This window comes from Apteryx mantelli, chromosome 1 (genome assembly GCF_036417845.1).
Source record: "Apteryx mantelli isolate bAptMan1 chromosome 1, bAptMan1.hap1, whole genome shotgun sequence".
Lineage (NCBI taxonomy): Eukaryota > Metazoa > Chordata > Aves > Apterygiformes > Apterygidae > Apteryx > Apteryx mantelli.
This window is the reverse complement of record NC_089978.1, coordinates 15,649,445-15,662,231: the sequence shown is the minus strand read 5'-3', so window position 1 is coordinate 15,662,231 and position 12,787 is coordinate 15,649,445. Positions and strand designations below refer to the sequence as shown.

The 12,787-nt window shown below is 36.0% G+C and overlaps 1 protein-coding gene across 1 annotated transcript in view; it reads right to left on the bottom strand.

Moving 5' to 3' along the window:
• CNTN5 (contactin 5) overlaps positions 1-12,787 on the bottom strand; it is a 672,212-nt gene that overhangs the window by 164,279 nt on the left and 495,146 nt on the right. The window contains exon 9 of the mRNA XM_067289747.1: positions 4,730-4,832. Within this exon, the coding sequence (XP_067145848.1) occupies positions 4,730-4,832 (103 nt within the window). The remainder of the gene's footprint in view (positions 1-4,729; positions 4,833-12,787) is intronic.

Sequence of the window (12,787 nt, the reverse complement as noted above, 5' to 3'; positions counted from 1 at the left end):
TTTTTCCTTTTTGTTGTGCTTCTTTCCTCTGGAGGCAAGAGTCTGTGCTCATTCAAGAGGGGTGTAATTTACAGCACTTCACGCCAGCTTGGACAAACAGTCCTTTGTTGTTGTTTGAATTGTGAAAACTTGTTCATTTTGAGGCTCTTTAAAAACACTTATTTCCATCTATTCCTGCTTTTAAGTCCCATGTCAGAAACATAGCATTAAAGGCACTTATGAGATAAATACATTTCCAAAGTCAGGAAATGCTAAAGTTAAGAATGCTCTATCTGAGTGCAGTTACTGGAAGAACTTCATTACTGAATATGGCATATGGTGGGGACAGAAATTAAAGTCATTTTACCTATCAGCACCATGATTTTCATATTTTTAATGGGGAGCAAAATGAAGCCAATAGAATTCTTCTCTTTGAAAAAGTACATGAAAAAAGAAATGAAGTAATTAACCAGTTACTCTCAGATGCTCTTGCAGATGAATTCAGCATTATATGAGAGAAAATGCAAAAGGCAGCACCCTATGACAGCAGGCAGTGCTAGAGAAATTGCATTAATGGAGCAGGGAATGTCAGGAATACTCTAATCCGTGCAAGTATGTCAGCTGGGGAAGTCATAGCTTCTTTACTATAACCTACACACAGAACAGGGCCATGATTTGTCTTGCTGTTTTATATAATAAAAGATATCAGAATGATGGTCTTATTAGAGAACCAAGATAATCTGGACAAGAAACAATACCTGATTAAGCTCATTTATTTGTTTTACCAAAAACTAGCTTATCTTTTTAAACAACAACAGATACCTGTCACAAGTAGTGAAAATTATGTTAACTGAAAGAAAATATTGATATACTGCTAGTTAGAGAACAAGAAGGTTGCAGATGTTTTGAATTTTTCCATTCAGTAATATTCAAAGTAGACCCTTTTCAAATATATATTTACACACACAGATATATATATATAAATAAATAATATGCTTAGTATAAATTTTGGACAGGTCTTGAAAGCCTTTTTTTGACTTTTTTCTTTTCCAAAAAAATATGATCTTCTGGCATATTAGAAAAAAAATGAAAGTTTCAAGTGCTCCTAATTCAAATGACTTAATGATATGGGTGGCAGAAAACACAGCTGTATGTTACATAAGCAAATATATATGAAATGCAGAGGTAATCAAAACACAAAGTTGTTGTGGGAATATGACAGTAAAAACAACCTTTCGGTAAAAGCGGGCCAGCATAAATACACACCACAAATCACAGCAGATCTCTAATTGCAAAAGACACACTGATACCTATTACAGTAAATTTTAATTCTGGCTCCTCTGTCTGCCTGTCATGTCTTCTGTTATACCTCCACCATCGATCATGGACTTATGCAGTGATTTCTTAGCCAATGACTGTTGCTCATTATGAGCAGCATTATCTAATACAAATAACATCATTTTGAGACATTTCACTCCTGTCGTATTTTGAATTGTTTAGTATCAGCAAAGTCCATTTAGAAGTGACATTTGTAAAATAATATTTCCACTTGTTACTGGACTAGCTACATACTGTTTGGGTCAGAATATATTACTTTTCAGGAGATTTCTGCCTGTCAAGCAATTGAGTCATTTGATTTTAGTTTGGAGAAAAAAGGTGCTCGGCTCCAATTTATTTATTTTTAATTCCTACAGACATAGTGACTGGCAGTTCTAAATAAACACTATCAATCATTAATCTGTAACTAAAGACTAGGCTTTTTCTGGAGTGTTTGCCAAATGCCAGCTACTGGAAATCTCTGCGGAATCTCTGTCATTCTCACAGTTACAGTGGATAGAGGAGGGACTGTGTCAGGCAGCTAAATTAAAGCATGAGAAAAGCAGCAGCACATTAGTTTCGAGACTAATAATTTGTGTTTTATTTACACGAAGAATGCAAAAAACAAAATCTCAAAATGCTAAATAAAGAAAGAACTAATTAGTTACAGATTCAGTTATAAAATGTGCACCAGTTGCAGTGTAACAAGAAAAGATCTGTAAAAGGTATCGGGAATAAGAGATAGGGGCAAAAATGAAAAAGAACGGGAAATCTCTTGCATTTCTACTTCCCACCTCAGCCTCCAGGTTTCAAATGAGGCCTGAAATGTCATTCATGTAATTATTACCATGTCCGGTTGAAAGCAATTTTAACTCAGCTGATTTGATTGTGCATTAATGGCTGTGAAAAGAAGATAAGGAATGTGTACGGTAAAAATAGTTGCTCATTACACTAGCAGCAAATGGGGTCAACTTATTAGATAACCTTAAATTCCTTGATGGTTCAGATGTTTTGGACTTTTTTTTTGTTTGTTATAGGTTAATGCCAAATATGAACCTGGAAATAAGTTAATTGAAGCCTTTGCTGTCAAACTTAGTCTTCCTTGTGTGGCTGTTTGAATACTGACTGACTTTTTGAGAGGGTTTAGTAAATCTCAAGGTGCTGATGATAGAAAGCATTTGTAGCTGCTTTTCTTGCCTGTCAGTGATCAATGTGAAAGACGACATTTGGCATACCTCCTCGTCACTGGGAAAATGACAGTTGACTTGGAATCTGTCAGCAGCCACAATTTAATTCCAGAAAAATGAGGAAAAAAAACATAACATGCTGGTTACTGTTTCAGCCATTGCCAAGAGACTGAAAGGGCCTCATTGCCAACTATTGACCCGTCAGAAAAGTAGTTAGCGCTGCTGACAGAAGAGAGCCTGGAGCCACCAACCTCTACAAAACAGCTCTTTTTTCAGCATTTCAGGGAATCTCTCTAGTTGTTGCTTTTCTCTCCCCTCTCATGTACCTCTGTCCGTATCTTTACTATATAAAACATAAGGCTTATGTTTTACCATATGGAATTTCTCCCCTCATATTTGCTTTCCAAGCCACTGTTTACATTGAATTGGGGAATGAATTTGCAAAATCCATTGCCTTGATTGCTCCCTCTACAGGGTCTACGGTCTCCAACATTTTGGTTGGACTGGTTAGACTGTGCCCTGTCTCTCCTTCAACTTCACTGAGCCTAAATGGATAAAATTAGAAAACATTGTCAGAGTTCCTCTGTAATTATTTATGAATATTCTCTGTTGACCTGGTCATTGAGGGTATGTGGATTTTAGCTAAACGATTGCAGACTGTCAGGAGAAACAGGCAACAAGGGAAACAAAAGTTTTAGACAAATCTTGTCCAGCCAGTAAATAGGAATTGTTGAGGGAAATTGCTGAACACAAAAATCCAGTGACGTGTGAAGGTCAAAAGGACTACCCAATTGGGGGCGGAAAAAAAATCCCAAAACCTGAAACAATATCTCTCTCAGGAAATGAAGACAGGTTTTGGAAAACCAGACTTGCATAGCAATCTGGTGTGGTAAACCTCAGGTAACTGAACTACTGCTTTAAAATTCTTCTCCTCTTATGTTTTGTTCTTGCTTTGATAAACAGGTAGGAAGAGCTGGTACGGAGGATAATGTACACCTGGCATGGCCCTAGACTAACTGAATTGTGAAATTCCACCACAAGAGATACAAAGACAAATCTGTCTGCTATTGCTTAAAGCAGGCCAGGATGTAAGGAAACTAACTGTATGTGCTTAGATAAGCTATGAACCAGAAAACCAAGCATGATACATTATATTCGTCAGCATGAATGGGGGGAAAACTATGACTAAAAGAAACTAGAAAAAGGAACTGAAATCTTCTATCACATACAGTGAGATTTCTTGCCTGTGCATGCAGGCGTACACACACACACACACACACACACACACACACACGCACGCACACACACACACACACACACACCCCACACACACCCCACACACACGTGTGGTATATATTGTGGTATATACTGTGGTATATATTTATGAAAAAGTCTATCTTTTCTATTTGTTTATATATCTCTAGTGACATGCCACAGGTGGAACATCTGGTTTTTAGCAACATACATATGTGGAAGCAAAAATAATTTATTTGAATCATTGACATTGCTGTTTAGCTCTGTCTATACACTACCTTTGCCACGCTTATTTTGGCAACAATGATAATATTAACTGTCACAACAAAATCCTTGCATAATGTTATTAGTTTCATCATGTATTCTGTAATCTGAATGGCATCCAGGGATTATTTCACTCCTCATTTAAAGTGTATGAAACTGCAAAGAAGTATTTCTTAAACCTTTCTGTCCCTAAACTCACTACCAATCCCCTGGACATGAATATTAAAACCCTAATGTCCAGGAGTGCTAGTAGGTCAGGTAGAAATTAGATAATTGACAAATTGCCACAAAGTATATTAAGACATAATTAGAACATTTTGCTGTTCTCTTCATACATAAACTACGTATTAGGAAAAAAATATATTAATTTTGTTTACACTCCAACTAAACTAACTTGGCACAAAAAAAGTGGAATTTACTGATTTGTGCTATCACAGTGAATAAATGGGTGAGTCTGATAAACAGAAAACTTTTTAATAAAACCTTTTTTTGTTTATAAGAACGTTACTTTTCATTCTGACAAAGAGTATTTTACCTTGCATGAATTACTGTCCACAGAAATGGCTGGGCAGGGAATTCGTAATTGGCTACTTAGTCAAATGGTTACTTTGTGTGTGCAGTAAGGACTGTCTGTTAAAATGAAATCCAGCAAAATAATGAACCCCCAAATTAGGCATGTCACATCTTAATGAACAATGCTGTCTAATTATGAAAGAAACTGTACTTACTTGCCAAGTGCAAAACACTCCATCTTAACAGTAGTTCCTCTAGCAGCTGTAACTGTGTAGGGAAAATGGACTTCAATTTTTGGTTCATATTCCCCCATCACACCTGGAAAATAAAGAATATTTATATGAAATATCGCTAGTTTTCCATATGCTGAGATTATCATGGAGAATCCCTGCAGTTTGCTTTTCAAACCTATGCAGCAGCAACGTTGGTAATTGATAAAAATAGCCTCATTTAATGCAATATGCTCTGCTTAGATCCTGTACATATTCTAAAACACTTTTTAGGGTTATCAGCAGCACAACAGCAAATTTAAGAAAAGGATTTATTTTCTCAACCACAGGTTAATGTTTATGGTTTGAAAGATTAAAGTAGGCAATCAATTTTGGAAGGATGAGATTTTTCATAAACCTAGACTTTGTTTACCAGTGCAGTGACAATTGTGACAGATAAATCAACATATCATGTCGTGTGCTATTGAGGATCTTCCAGAGTCAGCAGGAAACAGTCCAACGATGAAAAGGCATTTGTATACACAGACACATAGACACGCACATGCAGAGTTCGGTTATTTTATTTTTAGTGGCCTTTTTAATTTGGAATATCATTAATTAATCAAGACAATGTGCTCAGTACTGTTAAATGCAACTATAACATTGTTCAGGGATGTCAAAAATATAAACATTGAGATCAACAGAGTTATCTGCAATTTGCTGTGGAGTTAAGGACAGCCTTGGAGAATTTCAAGAGTTTAGGAAATGAGAAATGAGCAATGAAGGGAGAGAGATTATATAAGGTGAGGTGAGAAGTTTGTACTTGATGTGACTTAAAGAGAAGAAATGTCATAGTCAGAATGGCAGGAGGAGAATATGACTCTAGCAGCTATGTTCAGTCACACAGAAGATGGGCTTTTGGGGTAGGTGATACTTGGGAATTAAAAGCTATATTAAGCAAAATAAAAATTATTCAGATTTTTGGACAAGGAAAATTGAATAAAATGTGATTTGTGGACATAATAAGCATATAGTAGTAGCAAGATAAGTCCAGTCTAAATCAATTAATATCATACAAGAGACTCCAAAGAATTCTAGCGCAAGAAAATAGGAACAAGAGAGAAAAAGAAAAGAGAAAAAAAGAGAGACATCTTAGGCAAGAAAAAAAAAAGAAAAAAGAAAGAAACGAAAGGAGGAACATGGAAGCAAAGAAATATAAGATCTGTGGGGGAGAGAAGACTAGCTGCCAAGGATAGGCAGGAAAAACAACCCACATGTGTATGTATATATATATATATATATATATATATATATATATATTGCTCAAATGGTAAACCATATACTCCTGTTCTTTCACATTTTCCATGTGGGACTTGGGAGTTCCCACGCTCTACCACTGCAGCCCAGCTGCTCCCGGCAGTCCCGCGGGCTCCTGCGCCTTAGGTCTGTAAGGAAGCTCTGTCTGGCGAAGGCTCGGATCTGTTGTCGCGCCTGCCAGTGTAAGACCAGAGCAAGGTGCTACAAAGGGGTGGCTGAGAAAATATTTTTGCTGGAAATGGTAGTTAAAAAAAAAAACAAAAAAACTTCAGTTCCTCCCCCTGCAAAAAGTACTCTTAAACTTTCTTTGGGATGATTCCTTAAATCAGAATAGAATTATCAGTGAAAATCAGCAAGAATTACATTTGACTAGTAAATAACTAACTAGTTAAAGCAGTCATCCACTTTGTGGGAGATGTAGGTTTCCCCTTGTTTTATCATTTGCTACCAAATTTGCTTTTTCTTTTCGCCAGTAAAGAATATATTTTTTGAAAAAGTAAAGTAGAAAGAAACAAATAAAAAAGATGCTATATTCAGGCAGCATCAGGACAAATCTATAACCCCTGGGTAAACACCGCTATCACAGGTCCCCTGTCAACCTATTTTCTCTTCCTTGAACTGCTCTCCCTTCTTTTCAGAGAAAAAAAAGAAATATTCCTTCCAAATGAGAATGCAAATTCATGTTTAAAAATGTATTCATTTAAATATGTCTTTAGGAGCTTAAGTTAGTTAGAAAATCTAAATGCACTTGATTTATGAATCAAATAACAATAAAAGGAGAAAGCATAAAATACTTCTAATCCAGACAATGCAATTCTATAAATAATGTGGCTTTATAAGTAGCACTGGATTGCTTTTTTAAAGACATACTTGGGCAAGTATTATAGATAGTAGCAATAGTGACCCATTTTTCCTCAAAATCTTGACTAAATCAATGTTTTGGCTGCTTTATGAGACCCTGGAGAAATACTGCCCCTTGTATGAAAAGCAAAGCAAAAGTTCTATCATTAAAAATTGAAAAGTATTTTTTGTAGGAAAAAAGGAAATTATCCATTGTCCTAAGTATTCAAAGAGGGCCGGGGCACCAAGCGAATTCTACCTAATTAAAATTTTTCCTATCCTAGATTAAAATCGTTCCTAGCCTAATACACAGTAAAAATGTCCATGTTGGTTCATATTGTGTCAATAAATTTCATAATTTAAATAAACACCTTGTGAAAAAGTATTCTTTCATTTATTTCATAACTTCTACCTGATGATTTCCTTTACTATTTTTTGTTGGTTTTTTTGTGATTATGAATATCAGTTTCTGATTTATCTCAGGTGAGTCACCCATCATTTTATAAGACATCTGTCATATCCCCTTTTGGTTGTGTCTTTTACAGACTGAAAAGTCCTAGACTATCAATTCTTCCTCGCCCAGAAACTTTATTAAACTCAAGATCATTCTTAGCGCCTCTGTTGTATCATTTCACATTCTATTATATCATTTTGAGATGGGAAGATGAGAACAACATGGCAATATTGAAGCTGTGGATCTTTCTATCACAGATTTTTGTTTTGTTTTGTTCCTTTTGTGTTTTTTTTTTCTCTATTACTTTTCTCACAATTCCACTGTACTTGGCTTTTTGCACTGCTGATCAATGAGCTGATGTTCATCCACAATGTGCTATGATCTTTTCACTGATTGGTAGTATCTAATAAAGTTATTACATTTTTAGGTTTAGATACTGTATAACTTGGTAGTGGACATCATTATTTATCACAGTCCATTCTAGTATCATGACATCCTTTTGCAGCTCTTCATGGTTAGTTTTAACTGCCATGAAAAAATTTGTATCAACAAGTTTCACTACTTCAGTGTTCACTTCCTTTCTGGATTTCATTTGAACATTTACGTGTTGAATGGTGAGATCCTAGAAAAGTTTTCTGTTTCTTCACTGATAATGTCCCTTCATTCTGAAAACTGATCATGTACTTCTATAAAAGGTTGAATTTTGTATCCATTGTTTATTCAGAATAGGACTACTCTTCACCCCCTCTGAGAATTTAATTTCTTTGCAGCCTTTGATGAATGACCTTGTCCAGAGCTTTTTGAAATTAAAGTACATTGTGCTACCTTGACCACCCTTATTCATATTCGCTCTGACTCTTCAGCAAAGCTGTACACAGATGGAGACATGATTCCTCTCTGTAAAAGCCATTTTAATAATACATGATTATACGGTAAGACTACTATATGGTTATGTGAAAAATACAGTCATATTTTTCTTTGTATTTTCTATCAAAATGCTTGATACAGAAGTCAGACTGTCTGTGGCTCCTTGGATGCTTCTGGGAACTTTTTTTTTTTTTTTTAATTAAAAAAAAAGGCATTGTGTTTCTACCTGCTATTCCTCTAGGACTGAGGTCAGGCTAAGGGATATGGTACATATCCCAGTTCTTCTAGAACCGCTGCGTGAGTTTAGCCTTTGCAATTTGTTAGTATTTATAAAATCAGTTTCTATTGGAAGTGCAATTATGGGAATTTCAGTCTTGTTAGGGGAGCCTGCCTAAGTTCCTCTGTAATGAACCCTGTTGATAATAATTCATTTAACTTTTATGATGAAGTCTTCTATTCCTTAGGTGTTCCTTTTAAACCTCTTATTTTGACTGTGCAGACTGTCTGAAAGGTTTAGGGATTTGATGAGTTTAAAAGTTTTTTTATGCCTTAGCATACAACTTTGTTACTGGAAACTGATTTTTTGAACTGTCATATACTATTAAACATTTGCCTTTTTAGCCCTGAAAAAATGCATCTCAAAGCATAATTAAATTATTCTTACCTCTCAAATTGTACAGTGCTTATGAACACATCTGATAGACAAATTATCTTTTATTTTTAACTCACATTAATTCCCATTAGTAGATGCAATCCATAAAAATATCAAATGCTCGTTGCAAGTCAAGCCATCATTTTACATTCCTAATGAAATGCTGATCTGTTAATGGTTTGTACCATGTCCTGTTCTTCTGGGTTATTGTTATATTAGCAGGCGACATGCCTGTGGCAACTGGCAGAAAGATGTAGAAAAATTACAGAGCAATTGCTTGCTGTCTCTATGATACTGATGTTCCTTGTGAAAGAAATTAGGAAACAAAAGTCTATTATAGCAGAGGGACATTTTTCATCTTTATTATTTATTATCTTGGAGACCAAGGCGGCCACTACATTTGCATAGGCATCAAGGAAATTATCAAGGCCTTACCTTCTCTAGTCTTATTATAATTGCTTTGCCGTGACTACTGTACCTCCAGGCTCTTTATCTTTCCCAGTTTCTGTTTTGGCCACTATGAGTCAGTAATAGTAAAATAACCATCATGTGCATTCTCATCAATAATTTTATTCATTTGCATCAGGTGTTAAAAGAAACCTGAACTTTTAAGAAATATCTAGGCCTTGAGCTAGGTGCATTAGAATCAATCTCTCTCAAACTTATATGCATAACTCTCTTTCAGACATTTGGTTAAAGCCATAAAGAATTCCCTCAGTCATTTTTTATTTGCAGTTATTAAACATGAAATATAAAATTGATCAGCACAGAATAAAAACATAATATAAGATTTTGTAATGGATAACAAATCAGAGAGATCACATGGTCTAAGCACTCATGCTTCTTGCCTCATCTTTCCGTGAAAACACCTTCCTTTCGACAGTCTTCTACCTCCGTGCTTCACAGAGGTGACCCCAGTGATCCAGTCTTCCTTAGACTAATTAATTAGTTTACAACACTCCCAACTTCATAAGCGGTGTCTTCTCAGCCATTTCAGCAGGGTGCAGATCTAGGAATGAAACTGCTGAACTTGCGGTTGGTTTGAAATGCACTGGCCCAAAATAAATCTAATTTATCAAATCATGAAAGCTTAATGGGGATAAAAAAGGGTTAAAAAACACTGTTTCCCTTTTGTTTAGGTAAATCTTATCCCTGACCTTTATTCTGAGACAAGTTATGGTACCTAGCATTTCCTAATCTCTGGGTCTCTACCCCGCTGGTGTGTATCAGAATGAGAGTTCTCTGTATTTCTGCCCAACCAGGGCCAGGTTGGACAGTATATTTACTGTTCATCCTTGCCAGGTGAAGTTAAACTGAGATGAGTCACTAATGACATGTCTATTATATCTCTGATTACTTTAAAAGGGACCATTTCAGATGACTGAACAATTCCCAGTACTAAGCACATTTTGACCTTGCTAAAATTAACAGCTTTTTAGTCACACGCAGGCAGAAATGGAGCATATTTACAGAAGAGATAATTCCCTATTCCCTCTTTCAGGTATGTTTTTACAGTTATGAAATTATCACAGAACAATTATAACATATTCTCCGACTCATGTAAGGATAAATCCAGGAAAAATCAAGTTTAATTTTAATAAGTGGTTTCATTTAACAAGTTGTTCCACTGACTTGGCTGTAGATCTGTGACTTGAGTTCAAATCTCAGCTACCCAAAGCATCCTAGGAACCTTCAGACACCCTGTTGTCTGCATTTTAGTTTTCCTTCATGAAACAGAGATAACACAATTCATTAAATCACAATAATGTGATCAACACTGACTGTGAGGTGCTCAAATACTACAGAGATAGATGTAATAGAACTGCAAACATTTACAGATACGGCTACAGCTAAAACTGTTTACATTATCCCCTCTGGGCTGCTTAACAGAAATGGAGAATGGAATGAAGTAGCAGGACTGCCATCTGAATGCCAGTCCTTTCTGTGGGGAAGCACAACCGAACGAGCTACAGGCGGAATATCAGTCATGACCACTTTGAGCAGGACTGCTCTGCCTCTTCCCTCTGTCTGCCAGACCACAACTTTTATAAGCTCAAGTGAAGTCTAGAAGAGTTGCGAGTCTGTCCACGCAAGAACATCTTTTTTTCCCACATGTGAAAATAAACAAGCTACTGAGAAATTGCTACCACAAAACAGACAAACAAGGCCTGTCCATACAGACCATCTTCTTCCTTCAGCTCTGTGGGCTGTGGAGGCCAATGTTTCTTTTCCCATTAGTCTTCCAGATATTAACTAGCCTCTTAAATCTCTCAGAGAATAAGCTTTTGTGATGATTCCTTAAATCACCTCAGCTGAAATGATCTGGGTTTGTTTCAAACTGTTTGAATAATAGCTCTTTAACTCAGGTCGTAAACTTATTTTGAATGGAATAGGTTACAGGGGATACTCTTGCATAAGGGGCTGATAAACTTTTAAGGCAGTTGCTAGAAAAGAACATACGATTCCTGGCTGAGCATCACTAGAATGTCGGGGAGAAAATGAAACCTAAAGACTGGCTATACTATATATCCAGGAGAAAAAATAGGCACAGATTTACGCTTGCCATTATTTTATCAGCAAATGAGACAAATGTGTTATTAGAAATTTGTCCGAGATCTTCGGGCAAAGTCCCTGGTCTTGATCAGACAGTGTAGGAACGTTAAACTGGATCTTTTACAGGCTGAATAGATCACAAAATTATCTGCAATTCTTTTAAGTTTGGATGTGTCTGCCAATTTCTGGGAAACACTGAGGGGTGATGGCTTGTTCTGGTGTGTAATAACATTTTAATAATTTTGCAGGTCAGAAAATGTGTTTTTTGCCTCACTGGAATTATCATCTGTTGTGTGAATATTTATTCAAAAATAAGAAGACTTTGACAAAGAGACCAAGAAGAATATTACTGAATACAGCACAAGAAAGGAATAAACTCTTCTATAGTTTATAACTCAGGGCTAAGATGTTTATATATTTCTAAGCATGGAGGTATAAATGTAAAAGAAGGACACATTTAACCATAACGAATATGTCTAACTGACATTTAAATACAGTTAACTCTGCACACTTTAAAATTGATTTTTCCAGCCCATTTCAGTACTCCAGCAGTTAGTCTCTGAACTCTAAGTAGCCCTCACCTTTCAAGAAACAGGATTTCTGGCATGAAATACTTTCTAGTTATTTATAAAAGTGTCATACATACTCATGAGAGCTTTCCAGCTCTTTTAACCAAAACAGAGTACAACTAAGAGTACTTCATTTTCAAAGTGTAAGTGGGTATGTTATGACTGAAGCAAGGGAGACTGGCTCCAATCCCTAAGGACACAAAGGCAATGAGGTAAGCTCAGAATAAGCAATGAGAGGAGTAGTGGTATTTTCTCTAGTTCTTCAAATGAGAGTCCAAAATTTCTAATTTACAGTTTGAACTGGGGAGATTTCTGTTTACATTTGTTTGAAAAATCATTTAGTGGCAATGATCAAGTTCGCTGGCTCTGCTTCCTACTGAGACAAGTCTTTATTGAGTCATATTCTAGACTTCACATTAGCAGATTTCTTACATATGTTTTAATTTATCGACTAAGCTCTTCTGCTAAAGTCAGCACATGTGGCATTGGAGCCAAACTTCATCTTCTAGACATTCAAAGATGAGGGTATCTGGCTGGCTTGTATACAACATTCTAGCACAAAGAAGTATATTTGTGCATATGTAGTTGTATGGGAACATAATAACCTCAGCATTCAAATTAACATTCATTAAGTATAAGGGTAATATTTCTGAGTAGCCATGCACATCAACAAAAATCAGGACTCCTTTATACCAGAACATATGCAGTCTTGCATAAGAGACCTAAGAATGTGAGTCAACAACAGTGCAAAGGAAGTCAAGAGGGCAAAGGGAGTTCCTTTTTTTTTTTTTTTTTTAACAAGGAAGAAGATA